This window comes from Bos taurus, chromosome 11, assembly GCF_002263795.3.
Source record: "Bos taurus isolate L1 Dominette 01449 registration number 42190680 breed Hereford chromosome 11, ARS-UCD2.0, whole genome shotgun sequence".
Taxonomy (NCBI): domain Eukaryota; kingdom Metazoa; phylum Chordata; class Mammalia; order Artiodactyla; family Bovidae; genus Bos; species Bos taurus.
This window is the reverse complement of record NC_037338.1, coordinates 312183-334039: the sequence shown is the minus strand read 5'-3', so window position 1 is coordinate 334039 and position 21857 is coordinate 312183. Positions and strand designations below refer to the sequence as shown.

Below are 21857 nucleotides of genomic sequence, written 5' to 3'. Positions count from 1 at the left end.
ATAAGGTAGTTCATTGGGAAAAACACACAGTCATGCAAATTGGCCAAAAATTCCAGAGAAAAGTGGCTAAAAGGCTCTAATTCCATCTGGATTTGAATGAGGGTAACTTGCCATCGTTATGGATAACTTTGGCTTTGGTCCAACACGTCACGAGCCAGATTCAGGCGGGGAGATACAGAAAATAAGGGGGAAGATTTAGCTTGCTCAATTATTGATATTTTTAATTAAGATGTTAGAGATCAAAGTCATAAAGATATCCAGAAATTGAAATTCCCTTGGTTTGCATTTTATGGTGAGAGGAAAGGAAGTTCAACCTGAATTTCTGATGTCTGCTCTTAGATTGCTATTCTGTAGTTTTCATTACTGAGATGAAGAGTCCACTTTCTCTGTACACAGAGGTAGTGGGTTTCCTAAATGATTACCAATGACAAGCAAAGAAGCAGGACCACATCCTGACAGAATCAAATGTTGGAATCTTGACCATGCTTCCTTTGCTTTCAATGAACCTAATCTAGCTTCTTCTGTAAGAATCTGATTCTACCTACAGTAATAGAAAAAATAGCCTGAAAATGCTAAAAAGCTGTTGCCTCCTGCCTCTCTTTTCCTGCTTGTTTGTTTTATTTTATTTTATTTTTTGCTCTTTTGCTGCAGGCAAATGATTCTGACCTTGTGCTTCTGGCCAGCCTCCCTCTGTCTCTTCTTGATTCTGGCTTGTGCTGGTGGATATCCTTTTCCAACCACAGCAGCAGCACGTGCAAGGTGACTCTCCCGTCAGGGTGGTGGGGCCTGCATGCTTTCATTACTGCTTTAAGAGTATTGGGTCTTGATCATGTTTATTGAATAACGTGTATTTCCATGTCTGTAAGTCCTGACAGCAACCTTAATTGGTTGAATTGTGTTCTGATACAAATTGATCTTCTGTTGCAACTTAATGGGTCATTTGTGTTATTCATTTGTTAAATTGTGTCCAACTCTTTGTGACCCCATGGACTGCAGCACATCAGACTTCCCTGTCCTTCACCATCTCCCAGAGTTTGCTCAAACTCAAGTCCATTGAATTGGTGATGCCATCCAACCATCTCATCCTCTGTCTTCCTTTCTCCTCCTGCCCTCAATCTTTCCCAGCATCAGGGTCTTTCCCAATGAGTCAGCTCTTCGCCTCAGTGGTAAAGAACACACCTGCAATGCAGGAGACACAGGTTTAATACCTGGGTTAGGAAGATCCCCTGGAGGAAGGCATGGCAACCCACTCCAGTATTCTTGTTGGGAGAATCCCATGGAAAGAGGAGCCTGTCAGGCTATGGGTCCATGGGATCACAAAGAGTCAGACATGACTGAAGCGACGGAACACAGAAAAATTGAAAAGCAGCTTTGGTAGTTTTAGGACTAAAATGAAGTTTTTGATTAATGAAGTATTGGGAATTTAAAGAGGAGGCATAAATAAATCTAAAATGTGCCACTTACATTCCCCTTTGCTCAGCTCTGTGATGTATGTTCAGTGGGTAATCCCTACACAGGGCTTGGCAGGCTGCAGAGAAAGCTGCCCATGTTTACAGAGCTCTGGCTTGAGCACAGCCTCACTGCTGAGGAGCCAGTGGACAGGTCTCTCTCTGCTTCTTCATATCTGACAATGTCACTGTTTACCTGAGCCCTGTACTGCTGGAAAATAGCCACCCCGAAGACAGCCTCCACCCTTTGGTGTTTGGGAAAAGGCTTAAAAGCTGCCTTTCCCCATGGGACTTCAGTGAGCTTCCCAGGTGTTCCCTTGTTTACTTACGACAAGGCCAGATACAAACCTGTATACCTACTGACTAATCTGGACAAAAAGTCAGACCGCACCAAACTGACTAAGCCTTCTCCTTCCCCCAGGTCCCTGAGCTTTCATCCACCCGCAGCCCTCTTTCACAGCCCTTCCTGAGAACCTACAGGCCTCAAGGAAAGTCATAACCCCGAGCAACTGGCCTGTCAGGCCACCCCCTGCCCACACCTGCCACTCTCGAGTCCTATCTACACCTCCTTACAAAAGCAAAGGGCTTCCCTGGTGGCTTAGTGGTGAAGAACCCGCCTGCCAATGCCAGAGATGCAGGTTCGAACCCTGGGTTGGGAAGATCTTCTGGAGAAGGAAATGGCAACCCACTCCAGTATTCTTTCCTGGAAAATCCCATGGACAGAGGAGTCTGGCCAGCTATAGTCCGTGGGATCGCGTAAGAGTCAGACATGACTTCCAACTAAGCAACAACAACAGTAATAAAAGCAAAGCCCTTCCCTGCCTGGCCTTTGGGACTCCTACAGATCTTACCGTCAGAATATTCTCCATACTGCAGTAATCTCTTGAATAAATTCTCTCCTTACCCAAGTCCAGATTTATTTTACTTGACATATTTCAGATTTTTTTTTTTAATTTGTAAAATGGAATTGATAGATGACATGACTTCTTAATTATGATCATTCAGAGTGTAGAATGAGAATAGACCAGAAACAAAAAAATAAGAAACGGAGACAGAAAACCACAAGCCGAATGGCACGTCCTGATGGCGTCTGCACCTAGCATTTAGTCTGTGTCCTGCTCTGTCCTGTGTTTCGAGAACTTGGCACTGAAGGAACACAACGTACGTTCTTTTTCCTTCAAGTTTGTTTACTTAGTTCAGACAGTGGCACATTGTACAACAAAATCTGTAATAAAATTGCTATCGTGATTATACGTTAGTGGAGAAGACATTTTCTGTGTTTTTATTAGTTTTAAATTACAGGGACTCTGTGTAGCAGTAGTTTTGGAAATGTAGCAGAAGATTCTTATTTCATTTTTAATCTTAACTATGTATTATTATTTAAAATTTTTCCCTTAACTCTTTTTCACATTTTTATAAGTTTGGCACAAACTATGAAGACTCTCAGGCTAAGAAAGAACACAGTAAAATTTTCTTTATACAGGCACTTTACAAATACCCTCATCTTTGCCATACTGGGTAAGTTATCTGATTTTCTTTTATAATAAATTATTTTAGTATTGTACATGTCCCTTCAGAGGTTGACTTTTTTTTTTTTTTTTTTGGTGTGTTTCAGCATCTGTAGTGTTTATGGTGTGGACAACTAAGACATTTAGGTTTGCAAAATGTCAATCAGTAAGTATAATCTTCCTATGTAAACAGTTTTCATTTTTAATTGTACTCTTTTATTTTGTGTAAGTTTGAAGAGTTTAGTTTGTGTTTGTAGACCAAGATAATTGTAATAGACATGTTCCATTTACTTGGAATTATTTTGTGCAGGATTAGAAAAACATTTGTCTCCTTTAAACAAGTCTGAAACAAAGTTCCTCCTAAATCTCCGTTTCCAATTTTGCCCTTTTCTCAGCTTCTTTTGTTGTATTCTGAAAAGGAATCCTCTCCCTGAATAGTCTAAGGTAACAGGAAATCGTTTTCTTCCAGCACACAGTGTGACCGGGTTGCTTTGTATCTAAGTGGGATTCTAAATCTTAAGCCCGACATGTTCCTAGGATTTTATACATGTTTATAGTATACTCATCATGAACATTCAGGAGATATTCTCCTTGGATTCTCTAGTTAGAAGATATATTTCTTAGACTGAAAATATAAAAGGCCCTTCTGGGGATTTCTTGATTTGGAAATAGCCTCTAGTTCTATATTGGTTGTTGTTCAGTCGCCAAGTCTGACTCTGCGACCCCATGGACTGCAGCACGCCAGGCTTCCCTATCCTTCACTATCTTTCAGAGTTGGCTCAAACTCACGCCCTTTGAGTCGATGATGCCATCCAACCGTCTCATCTTCTGTTGCTCCCCTTCTCCTGCCCTTATTCTTTCCCAGACTCAGGGTCTTTTCCAGTGAGTCAGCTCTTCCAATCAGATGGCCAAAGTATTGGAGCTTCAGCTTTAGCATAAGTCCTTCCAGTGAATATTCAGGGTTGATTTCCTTTAGGATGGACTGGTTTGATCTCCTTGCTAGTTCTATATAATTATAAAGAGCCCTGTGAAAACCCTGGACTAATGCTGCCTTAGGGAAAATTTCACGAGAGAAGAAACTCTTCTTGTCTAGAAAATAAATTAATTGACCTCTGAAGCCCTTTTCAGCTCTAATTCTTTTCATGATACTGTTTAATTTGTTAGGGTTTTATTCACTGGATTGATTATAAGGCTCAACTAAGCATTAATATGGATTTTAAGATAGAATTTCTTAGTTTTTATGTTTCTTGAAAAAACATGTGCTCATTTTTTTTGAAGACTTACTGGTTGGAAGGATTTCATTAGTACTTGTCATTATATACTATTTCAGTGGGAAATCTGTTTATCAAAAATTAACTTTTCCTGTTTGAATCATCCTTGTTCTAGGACTGGATGGAACGCTGGGTTGATGATGCATTTTGGAGCTTCCTTTTCTCACTTATTCTTATTGTAATAATGTTTTTGTGGAGACCATCAGCAAATAATCAGAGGTATCTTACATAGTTGGGCAAGGATTTTGTTCATCTTCTGCTACAATGTTAGAAAAGCATTTACAGAAACCAGAGAAGTAGTTGTTGCTGTTAAGAGGTATACAGTCAAGTGGGGAGACAAATATAACAGAAGGAAGACAGTGAAAGGAGAGATACGGGGGAGAAAGGGGTCTCCCCGCAGGAAGAGGGAAGAGGGGTCCCTGGAATGACTGTTTCAGGTGTAAACTGAGCATTGAACAGGTTTAAACACGCTAGTAAAACTGCTCCTTGTTTTTTATTTAGATATGCCTTCATGCCTTTAATAGATGATTCTGATGATGAAATTGAAGAATTCATGGTAGCATCTGAAAATTTAAGTGAGTGATATGTTTTCTTACTAAATAACCATTGTATCTATTGTAACAAAAAAATACTGTGTCTCTACCTGTGATGCAAGGTCAGCAACACTTTTTTCCTGTAAAATATTTTTAAGACTGTGTCTGAGGAAAGCTCTATTACAGTCGACAGTCACAAGAAGAAAAGTCAGTGATTAAATTTTCCAGATTGTTACTGTAGCTGGAGCTTTTGTGTGCTCTTCATGTCTAAGGATTGAAGTCAGTACACTTGTTTTCCACAAGACTGATTTGGTATATATTGTACTTAGCTCCCAAATAATAGTGATAAATCTTCTTAATGATGATTGCTAAATTTCTCGTAGCAGAGATATTAAAATTCAGTGTGTTGGTTTTGGCTCCAGTAATGATGGAATGAATTGTGTTGGACAGTCTTCCTGCTGATAGCTAGAATAAACTCTGGACAGAATTTTTTTTTAATTAATTGTTTAAAGGCACTGGAGAGCAATGAAAGGCAGGCAGAAACTGGAGGAACTTTCATGTTGAAAGAAAAGAGCCGCACTTAATAAGTTCCACATTTGTAGAGCTTCAGTCCAGAGTGTGTGCCCAGTCAATGAGACAGGCTGGAGCTCAAGCAGATAGGTGTAATCTCACTGATGCAAGGAATTGGAGAGTAAGCTTGGGGCTGTAAGAATGCCTGGAAATTGAGGGAAAAGAAAAGAGAGCCACAGAGGAAGAAATTCCACAGTCTTTAAAAAGTCTCTCTAATCTTGTCTGATGCCTGAAAGGGGCATTTTGAGACTCCAAAAGGCCAGGGGGAAAACAATAGCTGTTTGGTTAAGAAGCAGAACAGAAATTTCAGCACATGCCCACTGCAGAGTTTGAAATTCAAGGGCTACTTCTTAGAAATAAAGACCACAGTCTGGGACCACTGAAATTTACCCTAGGACTAGAGCTAAACTGAAATAAACCCTAATAAAATCTGAAAGCATGTCCCCCAAAGATTAAAGTGATCCAGCCATAATCTGAATGCCTTCTGGAACAAAACACTTCTCAGAGATAAGGGAATCCAGAATCTATAAGATACCATTCTCAATGTCCCATATACAATGATAAATTACTAGACACGGAATGAAACTGCAAACTGTGACCCATAGTTAAGGGAAAAATCAGTCAATAGTGACCTAGAAATGGCCCAGATGTTACAATTAACAAGAAAGACTTTAAAAATAATTGTCATAAATATGTTAAAGAATCTATGGTGCTTTCAAACTGTGGTGCTAAAGAAGAGTATTGAGAGTTCCTTGGATAGCAAAGAGATCAAACCAGTCCCTCCTAAAGGAAATCAGTTCTGAATACTCATTGGAAGGACTGATGGTGAAGCTGAAGCTCCAGTACTGTGGCCACCTGATGCGAAGACCTGACTCATGGAAAAGACCCTGATGCTGGGAAAGACTGAGGGCAAGAGGAGAAGGGGGAGGCAGAAGATTAGATGGTTGGATGGCATCACTGTCTCAGTGGACGTGAGTTAGAGAAAACTCTGGGAGATGGTGAAGGATAGGGAAGCCTGGTGTGCTGCAGTCCATAGGGTTGCAAAGAGTCGGACACAACTTAGCGACTGAACAACAACAACAAAGAATCTGTAGGAATAGATGGGTGAAGGCAAGAGAAATTTCAGGAGAGACATGGAAACTAAACCAAAAAAAGAAGAAGAAGAACCAGATAAAAATACTAAATATAGGATATCGGAAAGAAAGTGGAAGTGAAGTCACTCAGTCACGTCCAACACTTTGTGACCCTGTGGGCTGTAGCCCACCAGGCTCCTCCATCCATGGGATTCTCCAGGCAAGAATACTGGAGTGGGTTGCCATTTCCTTCTCCAGGGGATCTTCCCGACCCAGGGATTGAACCCGGGTCTGCCACATTGCAGGCAGACGCTTTACCCTCTGAGCCACCAGGGAAGCAGAACATCTGAAGTAAATCCATAAAGTAGGATTAACAGTAGACAAGCAAATTGGATACAACCAAGTAATAGCATCTGTAGACAAAGCAAAAGAAATTTTTCAAACTGAAAACCAGAGACAAAAGGCTAGAAACAAAATGAACTAATTTTTGTGACCAGAAAGACAGTATTAAGCAGTCTGCTGCTGCTAAGTCATGTCAGTCCTGTCCGACTCTATGGGACCCCATAGATGGCAGCCCACCAGGCTCCCGTCCCTGGGATTCTCCAGGCAAGAGTACTGGAGTGGGTTGCCATTTCCTTCTCCAGTGCAAGAAAGTGAAAAGTGAAAGTGAAGTCGATCAGTCGTGTCCGACTCTGAGCGACCCCATGGACTGCAGCCCACCAGGCTCCTCCGTCCATGGGATTTCCCAGGTAAGAGTACTGGAGTGGGGTGCCATTGCCTTCTCCGATTAAGCAGTCTAACAGGTACATAATGGAGCTCTCGAAGAGGAAGAATGAGGCATAAAGAATATTTGAAAAAATATTGGCCAGAAGATTTCCAAAATTGATCAAGAAACAAAAATGAAACTGACTGAAGGAAAAGCACTGAAAATAGTACATACATGGAGAAATATAAAAAGTCACTGTTTTTTAAAAAAATCTTTTAAAAGTCAACTAACTTTTTGTAGCAAAAATAATGTGAGATTTATAACATGTAGACATGAAGTAAATGAAATCAATATTGTATTATAGTTCTTAATAAAGTAGTAAAGCAAATTTGAATACTAAAGCAAAATAGACTTAAGTAACCTATTTTGATACTTAAAATAAATGCAAGTGGACTAAATACTCAACAGGAAGAGATTGTCAGATTGTTAAAAAATTATATGAAACTCAGCTGTGTGATGTTTACAAGAGACACCTCAAAAATGTCACAGAAAGGTTGAAAGTATGGGAAAAGATAAACCATGAAAACAGTAAGCATCAGAAAGCTAGTGTGGCTGTGTAGTGTCACTTCTTAATGATAAAAGGGTGAAGTTATCAAGAAGACATTGTAGTCCTAAATGTGTATATATCTAATGATATCTAATATCAAATTTTGATTCATGAATTTTGAAGCTCTAAAGAAAGATACAAATAAGTTGATATTTTAACACTTTCTCTTCAGTGATTAATAAGACATGAAAACATGTGTAACAATGTACAAGAACTGAATAAGGCCATTGACCTTATTGATTTGATTGATGTTTATAGAACATTACATTTAGCAACTGAAGATAAGTGTTCAAGTCTGCATTACATAAAATAACCCATGTGAGCGGCCATTAAAAATGTCTCCATATATTTCAGTAGTTATAATCACAGAGTGTTTATGGTCACAATGGTTAAATTAGATGCATAACAGTATATCTACAAAATAAATGTTTAGAAATTAAATAATACATTTCTAAGTAACTCATGGATCGAAGGAATATTAAGTATTTCATAATAAAGTGATAATAAAAACAAAACATCACATTTTATAGGATGCAACTAAGCCAATTCTTAGAAAATTAATAGCTCTAAGTGTCTATATTACCAAGAAAAAAAAAAGACATATAAAATCAGTGATGATGTGTTTCCATCTTGAGAAGCTAGTAAAACAGTGGCAAATTAAACTGGAGTAGTTAGAAGGAAGGAAATAATCAAGTGAACTGTCTACATCAATGAAATAGAAAACAGAGAGAGAGAGAGAAAATCAACAAAGCCAAATGTAGTTTCTTTTAGAAATGATGAATACAAATGGATTAGCCTCTAGGTAATCTAAACCAGAAATAGAGACAAACAATATAGCAAGACAAATTTCCAACACTGGAAAAATAGAAAGACATTATTATAGTAAGAAAGTAGGTCAGGGGTATTATGAAGAAATTGGGCATTTGGATAAAATGAACAAATTCCTTGAAAAATACACTTAAGAAACTACCCTAATCTAACCCTATGCCACTAAATTGAAATAGCCCTATATCTCTTAAGGAAATTGGATTGAAGTTTAAAATCTTCCCATAAAGCACCAGACCCAAATGGCTTAACTAACCTTCAGATACTTAAGGAAGAAACATTCTAATCTTACACAAATTCTTCAGAACATAGAGCTGGTAAGAATATTTCCTAACGAATTTTATGAGGCCAGCACAACTCAAATGCCAAAATCGAACAAAGACAAAAAAGAAAAAGTTACAGGCCAATATCACTTATGAGTAGAGACATAATATTTCTTTAAAAACATGAGTAAATAAAATCTAGCACAGTATTGAAAGGTCATTATTGTCAAGTGGACTTCACTCCAGAGTTGCAAGGCTGTTTTAACATTTGGAAATCAATCAATGTAATTCAACTAAAAAATAAGGAAGTAAAATGACGTAATTATCTCAATAGGTACAGAAACACGTATCACAGAGTTCAGTACCTACTCATTTTTTTTTAATATAAAAGCAATCCACTTAGCAAACAAATTATAGAATAGTATGAAAAAACACCACACCTGAAATCATACTTAGTGGTGAAATGGTGAATTTTCTTCCAAGACTGGAAACCAGGTACAGAGATAACTGCTCACCACTGTGACTCAACTTCACAACAGGAGGTCAAGAAAGGCAAAGCCCACAGACCAGCCCGAAGAATACAAAGGCATGAAGCGTGGAAAGAAGGAAATCTGTTTGCATTGGTAGACAGCAGGGTTATGTGTGTAGAAAAGCCTAAGAAATCTATAGGAAAAAAACACAACAGAGCTAATAACTGAATAAAACAGAAACATAAGATGTATGTCCAATACACAGAAATTAGTTGTTTTTTTACATACCAACTGGAAATACTTTTTAAATGAAATTTAAAATATGATTTACAGTAGCTTCAAAAATATTTAAGAATAAATTTAATGGAAAAAATGTGCAAAACTGCACTGAAGAATACAAAACAGCGCCAAGAGAAATTAGAGGTGAGTGTAGAGCTTTAACATGTTTATGAATTATAGCTCAGTATTATTAACCCATCACTTCCCCAATTGATATGTAAAATAGATTCAGTACAATCCCAATTGTAAGTCTAGCTGACTTTTAAAACAATGGTTAAGCAGATTTAAAATTTGTTTTTGTTGTCGTATCTAACTCTATGGTCTGCAGCCTGCCAGGCTTCTCTGTTCATGGGATTTCCCTGGCAAGAATACTGGAGTAGGTTGCCATTTCCTTCTCCAGGGAATCTTCCCGACCCAGGGATTCAATCTGTGTCTCCTGCATTGGCAGGTGGATTCTTTACCACTGAGCCACAATGGAAACCCTTTAAAATATATATGGAAATACAAAAGATCTGGAAGAGCCTAATCGTGCTCGTAATTACAACGTAGATCTTGAAGCATTATGCTAAGTGAAAGAAATAAATTACGAGAGATTGTACGTTATATGATGCTATTTATGTGAAAAGTCCAGAATAGATCAATCCATGGAGATAGAAAATAGATTAGTGTCTGCTAGGGGCTGGTCGGAGAAGGCAATGGCACCCTACTCCAGTACTTTTGCCTGGAAAATCCCATGGACGGAGGAGCCTAGTAGGCTGTGATCCATGGGGTTGCTGAGGGTCGGACACGACGGAGCAACTTCACTTTCACTTTTCACTTTCATGCATTGGAGAAGGAAATGACAACCCACTCCGGTGCTCTTGCCTGGAGAATTCCAGGGATGGCGGAGCCTGGTGGCTGCCATCTGTGAGGTCACACAGAGTCGGACACGACTGAAGCGACTTAGCAGCAGCAGCAGCAGCAGGGGCTGGTGGAAGGAGTAAATTGAGAATGACTGCTAATGGGTATGGGAGGTGGTGATGAAAACCTTCTGAAATTAATAGTGGTGATGATTGCATAATTTCGTGACTGTCCTGAAATCCACAGATGTGTACCCTTCAAAATGGTGCATTTATGCTGTGGGAATTATGTCTAAATAAAATGAAATTAATGGACTTAACTCTGATTTCAAGACAAAAATTTCAAGTTATACTAATCAAGACAGTATGGTATTGGCAGAAGGACAGAGATGTATCAGAGTATCGAATAGAGTCCAAGAGATAGATTAATAAATTAGGAGATTAAATGTCAGAAAACTTAAACAGAAGAGTCCAGAAATAAAGCAGCACATATTGTTCAGTGGATTTTGTTGTTGCTTCAGATTATTTTACCAATGCAATAACACTTTGAAGAATGTACTTGTCAATCAGCTCAGTCATGTCCAACTCTTTGCGACCCCATGGACTGCAGCACGCCAGGCCTCCCTATCCTCACCAACTCCCAGAGTGTACTCAAACTCATGTCCATTGGTTTGGTGATGCTGTCCAACCATCTCATCCTCTGTCGTCCCCTTCTCCTCCTGCCCTCAATCTTTCCCAGCCATCAGGGTCTTTTCAAATGAGTCAGCTCTTCGCATCAGGTGGCCAAAGTATTAGAGTTTTAGCTTCAACATCAGTCCTTCCAATGAACACCCAGGACTGATCTCCTTGCAGTCCAGGGGACTCTTCAAGAGTCTTCTCCAACACCACAGTTCAAAAGCATCAATTCTTCAGTGCTCAGCTTTCTTTATAGTCCAACTCTCACATCCATACATGACCACTGGAAAAACCATAGCCTTGACTAGACAGACCTTTGTTGGCAAAGTGATGTCTCTGCTTTTTAATATGCTGCCTAGGTTGGTCATAACTTTCCTTCAAAGGAGCAAGTATCTTTTAATTTCATGGCTGCAGTGATTTTGGAGCCCAGAAAATAAAGTCTGTCACTGTTTGCTCTGTTTCCCCATCTATTTGCCATGAAGTGATGGGACTGGATGCCATGATCTTAGTTTTCTGAATGTTGAGCTAAGCCAACTTTTTCACTCTCCTCTTTCACTTTCATCAAGAGGCTCTTTAGTTCGTCCTCACTTTCTGCCATAAGGGTGGTGTCATCTGCATGTCTGAGGTTATTGATATTTTTCCCGGCAATCTTGATTCCAGCTTGTGCTTCTTCCAGCCCAGCGTTTCTCATGATGTACTCTGCATATAAGTTAAATAAGCAGGGTGACAATATACAGCTTTTATACAGACAATATATACTCCTTTCCTGATTTGGAACCAGTTTGTTGTCTTTTACTAGTGCCAAATTAATTCCAATATCATAGGTTTTTGAAATTAGAAGTCTCTTTATAGAGTTATAAAATGTGAGGACTCTCTTGCCTGGGAAATCCCATGGATGGGAAATATTGATATTTTTATCGATATATGATAAATATTGAATATTGTTCAATATTATCAATATTGAAATATTGATAAATCCCATGGACTAGAAATATGGACTCTTGCCTGGGAAATCCCATGGACGGAGGAGCCTGGTGGGCTGCAGTCCATGGAGTTGCTAAGAGTCAGACACGACTGAGCGACTTCACTTTCACTTTCCATTTTCATGCGTTGGAGAAGGAAATGGCAACCCACTCCAGTGTTCTTGCCTGGAGAATCCCAGGGACGGGGAGCCTGGTGGGTTTCCATCTATGGGGTTGCAGAGTTGGACACGACTGACGCGACTTAGCAGCAGCAGCAGCAAATGTGAGGCTACAAAGGAAAATGTTATTTTATAATTTTATGTATTTCTATAATGTTTCTCATTACAGCTGAAGGAATAAAATTAAGAGCCTCAAAAACAGTTTCCAATGGAACAGCTAAATCTGCTACTTCTGATAATTTTGTGAGTATAATATATATTTAATAGTCTTTAATACTTCAGAAATCTGTATGAATGTCACGTTCATCAACCTTCCAGAGAACATTTTTCACTAGGTTTTTTGTATGAAAGTAAATGTTACCAAGTAGTGGTACTAGTTAAGTCTGACCACTAACTGCTGTAAACCCTTACTTTTCTGTACATAATTTTATTTCTTTGTTTTGACTGTACTGGGTCTTGGTTGCTGCTCAGACTTTTCTCTAGCTGCAGTGAGTGGTCTCTCTGGTTGCGGTGCCCAGGCTTCTCTTGTTGCAGAGCACGGCTCTACGCACGTGGCTTCAGTAGCTGGGGCTCCGGCTCTCCAGAGGTCAGGCTTAATAGCTGTGCTACATGGGCTTAGTTGTTCCGTGACATGTGGGATCTTCCTGGATCACGGATTAACCCTGTGTCTCCCGCACTGGCAGGTGGATTCTTCACCTCTGAGCCACGAGGGAAGCCCCTTGCTTTTCATGTGTTGTGTATGGACCAGAATTTCAGGCGTATACCAGACCAGCTGAATCTAAATCTGCTTTTTAACAGATTCCATCGATGAGTCCTATGCATATTAAAGCTTGAGATGCTTTGTTACAGTAAAAGTTTGTGTTAATTTTTCAGCATTTTTAAGTGATCTTTGAAGCCATTTCAGATGATGTTTATCTGTTGGAGGAGGAGTGTTAAACCACATAAGCTTGAATAAAATGGTAAAATGTAGGCTAGAAATGAGTTTTTAGATGTTTTATGCATATTATTTATGCATAAAGTGGTAGTTATGAAAGTAATTAAACAAAATGTAAATGCCTGTCATACAGCTTTGTGTTTGGCTTTCTTACCTCTGTTGTGGTTAACAAGGTGTAAGAGTTTATGAGCACACCTAAGTCCTGACAGGATGGATGCTGTATGAATAGTTTCATTAGTTGGATTTGGTAACTTCTCTAATTTTTACTTTTGGTAATTAGTAATTCTTTAACGTATGTTCTTTAAATAGTTTTATGGTAATTTAACTAAGCTTTTAAAAGTACAGGGGTTTTGGGACTTCCCTGGCAATCCAGGGGCTGACTCTGCCTCACTGTAGGGGCACAGCTTCTATCCCAGGCCAGGGAACCGAGATCCCACTTGCTGCATGGTCAAACAAGTGAAAATAAAGTACAGCGGTTTTATTTATCTGCCTTTAGATCTATTAAACCCTCAGCCTGCTAAGAAACTTTTCTCTTATTTTACGGATTTGTCTCAGTTTATTTTAAAGCTCAATTTTTGCACATATAGCAAGGGAAAATGCTTTCATTTCTTGAAATTATGTAGCCAGCTCAGAAGTTTGGAACCTTGTTTTTCTTGATTGACTTATTTCTCCCTGAGATTCACACAGAGAATTGGGTTCCTATTAGTATTGGCTCAGTTGCTTTTTCTCTCTCTCTCTAGGTGAGCAAGATATCTTTAATGCTAGAACCAGAGGATTCCATATAGCCAATTTGTCTTATTTCACATTGTAAACCAAAATATTCAGTATACCTTTTATTTTTCTTAGTCTCAGTAAAATGACTATAAGCACATTTTCTGTAGAAAAAAAAAATGTAGGTACCCTAAGTGAAAGTGTCAGTCGCTCAGTCATGTCAGACTCGGCAACCCCATGGACTGTAGCCCACTAGGCTCCTCTGTCCGTGGAATTCTCCAGGCAAGAATACTGGAGTGGGCAACCATTCCTTTCTCCAGGGGATCTTCCAGAGCCAGGGATTGAACCTGGGTCTCCGGCATTGCAGGCAGATTCTTTACCATCTGAGCCACCAGGGAAGCCCCCAGACTGACTTGCTTTTTTTTTTCTTTTTTCTTTTCTCCTGTAGAGAAATGAGCATTAAACACAAACAGTTGGAATAAATAGGCTTTTATAAAGTTAGAATATCTCTACCATCAGCTTTTTCTTTTGAACAATTGTAAAATCATGATATAAAACGAGCGCAGTAGCCGTGATGAATGCCGGAAGCAAAACAACGAATACAAATCAGTATCCATGCTGTTGCTTATCTTATAAATCAGCGCTTTTTATTTCTACTGTGGTTTTTCAAGGCAAAAAAAATAACGCCTTTGCATCTAACTAAAACCAGAGAAGTACAAAAATCCAAAGTCCAAATGTTTGTTTGACTATTTAAGAAAATCCTGGCATAGTTTTTGTGTGGCATGAGTGAAGTTCTTAGGCTATGTAGAAATTAAAAGAATGTCATGCATTTAAATGTAAATGCTTAAATTATGTATATGTATTCTATTTCAGAATTCTGCGCAAATGCTAATATGTAAATGTTTATTTCTACAGAGTGAAGATTTGAAATGGGTGGAGGAAAATATTCCCTCTTCATTCACAGATGTGTAAATATCCTCTGTTAAAGTTTGAATCTAATATTTAGGCTGTAGTATAAAGGGATAATTTTCATACTTTTTTATGTGCCTTTTAAGCCTTTTTCCTCTGTGTGTTTCTATGGGCCCCCATCACTAGTGATGGACAGATTAACTTCATGCTGAAATGCAAAGAAAACATAGCCCTGCCTTGGCCTGTCTTTCTTCTTTCCTTTTCAGTGCACAACAGCTATTTTAATACTCCTGCCCTGTAACCAGCTCCTTTTTTTATTTAAGTTTATCAGGGTCAGAGTCATTTTGTTTTCCCTTTATAATATGGAAAAGTTCAAACTTTTTTAGTTTAAACACATGTAACCACAATAACATGTAGCGTGGGAATGCTTTTGGAGGAGAAACATGAGCTTAGGAAAGCGAGTGCAGAGGAAGCCTGCTTGGGACTTGGAGCCCTTTGGGTTCTTCTTTATCGGTGTCTATATCTAACCGCAGTCCCCGGGCTGCAGACTAGTGTCTGTATGTAACTGCAGTCCCCGGGCCATGGACTGGTATTGGCAGGAGGTGAGTGATGGGCAACTGTGAGAAGCTTTATCTGTATTTACAGCTGCTCCCCATCACTCACATTGCCTCCTGAGCACCGCCTCCTATCAGATCAGTGGCGGCATGGTAAATATAATATGCTTGAATCATCCCCAAAGCATCCCCACCCAACCCAGTCCCCACCCCAGTCCATGGAAACATTATCTTCCCCAAAACTGTCCCTGGGACCAAAAAGACTGGGGACCGCTGCTCTGTGACACATGAATTCCAGGTAGCTGTTCCCACAGTAGACAACAGGATGGTTTGTTCCTTTCCCTGCTCCCATTTACTTCCTATTTAGACCATTTCTGTCTAATAAGAAGTTTAGCTCAGTGCTACCCAACATGCATGTGCTGTTTACATAGCAAGTTTAGAAACTGGACTTCACATCCACGTGTATGTGAAGTCCTTTTATATGCTTCTGTAGAAATGGAACAAAAATTTTGCAAGTCGTAGGACAATTTAAACAGATCATGAATAACCCATATGACCTAGTGTGTTCTCTGATACTCACATGCTGTATATCATGGCTTTTCTGTGTCTCTGATAAATGAGAAAGGCCAGCTTAGCGTAGTTCACCTTCCGTCTCAGTGCACCAATTCCATCTTAGTAAGTTTTAGACGGTCGTTTCCCTCACAGCAGGAGCCATTGCTGGTGTTTATCTCTAAATGAGGTGCCAAGCTTTGTCCTTGGCCTCCAAGGTTCTGGTTCATATTTCCCTAAGGTAGTCATCTCCTCTGGATTTCCCTTAACGGTATTATTCTGAGCCATCTAAGCAGCTCCTCCCGCACATCTCCGAGGCCCCCGCTTCACCTTCTTCCGTCTCCACCACGAGCTGCGCTGCCAGTGGCATCTTTGGGATTGTGCATTGGCGTGACTTTCATGTTGAGACCTTGACACTAGACCTTTCCTTTGGGCTCTCCCTCTCACTGGTTCATCGCACACCGAGGCTCTCCATTTGTCTTTTCTTTTTATCCGTATTATTCTCTTTTCTGAACAAAGATTATGTTGTGTAATTTTTTCTGTTTCCAGTGCCCTTCACAGGTTTGTGTCTAGTCAATAATAACAATGACATAGGAATTAAATACTTGATTCTATAAATACCACCTTTTGTAATATGTTCACTCATCCATCTTTTTAAAAATATGTATAATTTTAATTATAATTGTATTTATTTAAAGTGTACATGATGATTTGACATACAGGTTCGTAGTGAAAGGATGCCTACAGTCAAGCCTGTTCATCCCTCTTTCATTCTCACAAAAGCAGACGACACATGGGTTTTCAAATTAGATAGCACATCGCTAGTCAAGACATTTGTCCAGCTATTCAAAGTTAAAAATTACAGGGGCTTAAAAATAAAAACATAATTGGTTGCCCAAGTGTATAGCTTAATACATTTTTAATATAAGCACACTCATGTAACCAGCACCCAGATAGCAGACCAAAAGCTGGAACATCACTAGCTCCCTAAGAACCATCTTGTTTTCCTCCCAAATCATGACCCCACTCTCCCAAAGCTACTGCCCTACTGATGTCTGTAACTGTAGGTTACTAGTGTTGGTTTTCAAAACCTGATCCCTCAAAACATCATACCTCCTTTCGGAGGGCTCTGCAGTATCCCAGTCCCCCAGTTTGGAGCATGTTAAGAACAGCAGTGCCGTGTGTCTGTTGGTGACACTGGATTCATTTCTGTCAACTGTGTCTTCCAGGAATGGGAATTGGTGGATCTTGGGATATGCTTATATTCAGCTTCTGTAGATTCACCGGCCTTTTAATAATTTTGTCGACTTTTTTTTCTTTTATTTCAGAGCTCTTCCAGTGTTAGTGGATTCAGATGAGGTAAAGTATTTTTGCTTATGTCTTGGAGCTATTATTTTCACAAAGTAGAAATGAATCTCATAAATTCTGAAAGTTACTATTTTGTATGATTACAAGTTAAGCAGATCGAAAGACTGCATCGAGTTATGGGTAAAGTTTTGAGGAACTGGATCCTCATTTAAAACAGGAGCAAGATACTAACATGTAATAATACTATTAATATATAATAAATGCTTACTGGTATAAGAGGAGGGAAGAATTATTCTATGAAGTTTTGAGTCTGAATTTTTAACATCTTAAGATGTAAGAGTTTAGAAGACTTCAAGATGGCAGTTTGTCTGAATTAATCCCTGATAGATATTTTCCAGCAGTAAATAGAGTTTCTAACTGGTTTACATTTACAAAGTAGGGAATGTGAACAGACGATGTGGTTTGGGGAGGTTTCGGGGGGATTAGTTGTGGGTCACCAGCACACCCCCACTGGCGCTCTGCTTTACATATGGTAGTGTGTATGTTTCCTTACTCTCTCCACATGCCCCCACCTTCTCCTTCTCCCACTCTGCCCACCCCTGTGTCCATAAGTCTATTCTCTGTCTGTGGGGTTTGACCATAGTAGGGTGGGAACTTCTAGGAAGGCTGCTGTATGCACACACCTTGCTAGGAAACCATTGCGCTCGCCCTGTTTGCAGGGTCAAGTAGCAGTAAAGACGCAGACACAGAAAACAGACTTGTGGACACAGCGGGGAGAGGAGAGGGCGGGGAGAGGACGGGAGGGATTGAGAGAGCAGCATGGAAACAGACATTACCGTATGCAAAGTAGGTAGCCCGTGGGAATCTGCTGTACAGCACAAGGAGTTCAACTCGCTGCTCTGTTGACAACCCAGAGTGGGGATGGAGCGGGGGCGTGGGAGGGAGGGGACGTGTGTATACCTGTGGTGGATTCGTGTTGATGTATGGCAGAAACCAACACAACATTGTAAAGCAGCTATCTTCCAATAAAGTCAATAATTAACGTCCCCCCCAAAAAACCTTTGGACTCCTTAGGATTTATAACTACAGACGTGTATACCATGGAATTACTCTTAAAGGGGCATTTATAGTGTTCATTTCATAAATGATTGATTTCTAATTGAAAAAATACTTAAACTGGTTAAGACAGACAAATAACCTGGATAATTATACTCCATAAGTAGAAGTCTGGACTATATGGTTTTTATTTTTTATGTCTAATATTTCTATGTATATTGTGGCATGGAAGGCACAAAATTGTGACTACTTTATAGAGACTCTATAGAGAATTGTGTTAGGTCTTAGAAGAAGCATCAACATTTTAACGAATATCTACCCCTCCCCTTTTTCTAAAGGAAATTATGACCAGATCTGAAATGGCAGAAAAAATGTTCTCTTCCGAAAAAATAATGTGATGGAACCCAAGAATGATGAAGGACTTCCTCAAGACTAAAAGAGAACTTTGTTTTGATATAGTGCAACAAGTTTTTATTGCATCATCTTGGAAATCTGTGTGTGAAAATTAAGAATTCAGATGGTAGGAGGGTTCTGTGGCCCTTTTTAATCTGACCCCTGAGTGCCAGTTTCATGTCCATTACATTGCCTACTTGGCAATGATCTGAGAGAAGTATTATAATAAAGATAGGTTCCCAGCTACCCTTAGCTGATGGGTGGCAGACATGTGGATTTGGGCATGTGGGTTCTCTCTTTTTTTTTTTTTCTGAAAAATATGACAATTTAAAATAACTTACTTACATCAACGTTCCTATTGTTCTTTTGCTGAGCTTCAAAACAGTGATATGATTCTTCTGAGATGTGGTTAAATCAGTGTCTCCATCTATTGGGTTTATAGTTATACGTTGCAATAATAATTCTCTTTGACTTTCATGCTGAAGTGATTTGGTAATACTGAGTTGGCTAGAAAGTTCATTTGTTCCGTGAGAGGTTACAGGAAAACCTGAACGAACTTTTTGGCCAACCCAGTAAGTAAAACTCGATTAATGTTGGAACATAAGGGTGTATACATGGGTAGTCTTACTCTGGGCGTGCTTGTGCTTGTGTGCACAGGTCTGTGCACAGGCCTTGTGTGCAGCTCACACCATGCACATCAAATCGTTGATCTTCTCTGAGCTCAGGGGAGCACAGTTCATGGAGAGAGCGGTCCCTTCTGAAAGTCTGCTCTGCTTGTCCCTCCCTTAGGCCGGGTGTGTATGTGCTGCTGCTGAATCCGCCTGGGACAGGTGGGGTCACCCGGCCACGTGGTTCCACCGGAGCACTTCTTCCCTAGCAAGTGGGGACGCTCATTACCAGTGAGCCTTGAGGAAACTAGAACCTTCTATATCATCCTAGCATATTTGGTTTCGTAATAATACGTGTATTTAACTGCATAGTAAGTATGTCACTATTAATCTTGTAATTAATTTTTTAACCTTAAACCATGTTTTATACATTATTTTGTTATATACGTAATGTGTGATTTGAAAATTTAAAAAAAATTTTTTAATGCAGAGCATGCTAAACTTGAAAAACCATTGGTTACAGTGTGACAGAAACGGTAGCTGTTTTGCTGCTTTCCTGACCAAAGATACAGGGCTAGTGGATGTTTAGAATAGGAATTAAAGGTAGAATCTTCTGTGTCTTTCTCTGAAGGAGTTCTAACCTTTGGAGTTGAGGATGACTTCCGAGTTTTTGGTGAAGAAGCATCAGGGTCTTAACCAGTACATACACTTGAATTATAACCTTCCTTTTTTTTTTCTTTCCCATAGTAAGCCACAGAACGAAATGGTTTCTTTGAAAAGGCTACCTTTTGAGTTGCTTTCTCGTTTGCTCATTTCATAGGGCTTAGTTAAAAAATAAAAAAGATTTCTAGTAGTAATGACTCTTTAAAGATACTTTCAGCTGTATTTTCAGTAGTGAATATTGGACCCTGTTGTACTGAGAAAGGCGTGGCTTTCATCATGCTTTAGCTTTTGGACATCCTTCCCAAGAAAAGAATGTCTAACAAGGTGGGTTCCCTTCCTCATTTCCATTTCTGCCACAGGAATGGACTCCACCTGAGGTGTTCCCACGTGAGGTGTTCCCAGCGTTTATGTCCATTTTGACCGTGGTGTATATGTGGCCCTCAGCCCAGTTGTTTCAGAGCTGGAGGTGACCATTTCCTTTTTGTTCCTAACGTTTGTATCTGATACCACTCCCCAGATTTTGAAGCAGATTGATCCCCAACTCATATGGCTCCAGTTGAATTTTGAAGTGCAGAATCCTGGTTTTCCAGCTGCAGAGGTAGTGGAGTGTGAGTAGGGAGTCAGTGGGAAGTGTGCAGTGATGCGTGTTAACACCTCTGATGTAACCTTGATAGTGTTGATGAAAACACTTCTTTGTGCCGCTGACAAGATAAATAATGCTGTGCCTGCATAGCCCAGCTACGTACCAAAATGCGGACTTTTCTCATCATCACAGAAAGCAGAATTTTCTCCTGATAACCTCATCAGAAATGTTTCCGAAGGACGCATACCGTGTCTGTCGTCCTCGGTGGTCAGTGTGTTGTCTACTGAAGACTCTCAGCCTGAATCAGATATTCCTATAGAGGGCCTTCTTGGCCCCCTCATGTGCCCAGGAGGGGGCGCCCCAGAACTGTAGCCTTAGTGCTTATGAAGGACCCCTGGGGAGAAGTCACACTCAGGAACACCGTCACAGCTCATCACCATTGCTTCTGCACAAAGACTCCAGAAACTGGTGGTCAGGGTCTTCGAGGCGGCCACACCAATTTATTCTTAGGATGCCATCAGGATGGGTCTCCTTATGAGTGCAGGGATCTGAGGGTAAGAGTCCAGTTCTCTGTGTTTCTAGGCGAAATGCCTAAGTGTTCTTACTGTGCCATTTGTGTTAGATTTCTGTGATGTATGACGTTGGCTTAAAAGGGAATTTTCATGTTTTAAGTTAGAGGAATATTAGAATCTGCTTTAAAGGAAAGTTCATTTCAAATATAAGGAAAAATAGGTGAATGTGTGAATTTTTTGAGCCCAAGAGATAAGATGTGAAGAAAATATTTAAAATCTTCCATATGTCCTATAGAGAGCACTAGACCTCCCCACTCTAACACAGTGTATTTGCACTACTATAATGTGAAGAATGAGGATATAAAAGATGTACATGTGATTGCTTTTTATATCTTTTTTAAAAAAGGGGTTTGAGTCTGCTGCACTAGACTGTACATAACTGGTTTATGAGACGTGTTATACTAGCTTTATAAGCCCCTAGTGCTGGACTTGTGTCTTGGTATGATCAACAACACGCGATAAGCAATGCAAAACACCACGCCTTAAAGAAGGAAGTGTAACGTATTGGTTGAAGTACTAAAGAATGTATTTAAGTGACAAAAGGAGATTTAAGGACATGTGTATTATGACATAGGAGCTCAAGAAGAAACTTCTTTAGAACTAGGAAAACATGTATTTGGGAAGAAAATTTAGGGGCTAAAGTTGTATATTTTTTATTTAAGAAGTTAAGTTATTGTATAATTTGGAAGATGTTGCTTTGAATTTAGCACAAAACTATTTCAAAGATTTTTATTTGAAAAAAAGTGACGTATTTTTGTGCCTTAATATTTGTTCTGACTTAATAAAATGCTTTCTGAGCTTTTGGATGA

At 39.6% G+C, this 21857-nt stretch overlaps 1 protein-coding gene across 5 annotated transcripts in view; it reads left to right on the top strand.

Annotated features, from left to right (window-relative positions):
* The window catches only part of TMEM87B (transmembrane protein 87B), a 49534-nt gene extending 27677 nt beyond the window's left edge, over positions 1-21857 (top strand). For 4 of the 5 annotated variants that reach the window (XM_059891616.1, XM_059891618.1, XM_059891620.1 and 1 more), the window contains 8 exons: positions 2860-2966; positions 3064-3122; positions 4343-4446; positions 4729-4802; positions 12378-12451; positions 14769-14821; positions 17194-17224; positions 18568-21857. In XM_059891616.1, the coding sequence (XP_059747599.1) occupies positions 2860-2966; positions 3064-3122; positions 4343-4446; positions 4729-4802; positions 12378-12451; positions 14769-14821; positions 17194-17224; positions 18568-18627 (562 nt within the window). In that variant the 3' untranslated portion in view covers positions 18628-21857. Of the gene's footprint in view, positions 1-651; positions 726-2859; positions 2967-3063; positions 3123-4342; positions 4447-4728; positions 4803-12377; positions 12452-14768; positions 14822-17193; positions 17225-18567 lie in introns of all 5 variants that reach the window. The other variant, XM_059891617.1, reaches the window with a different exon arrangement.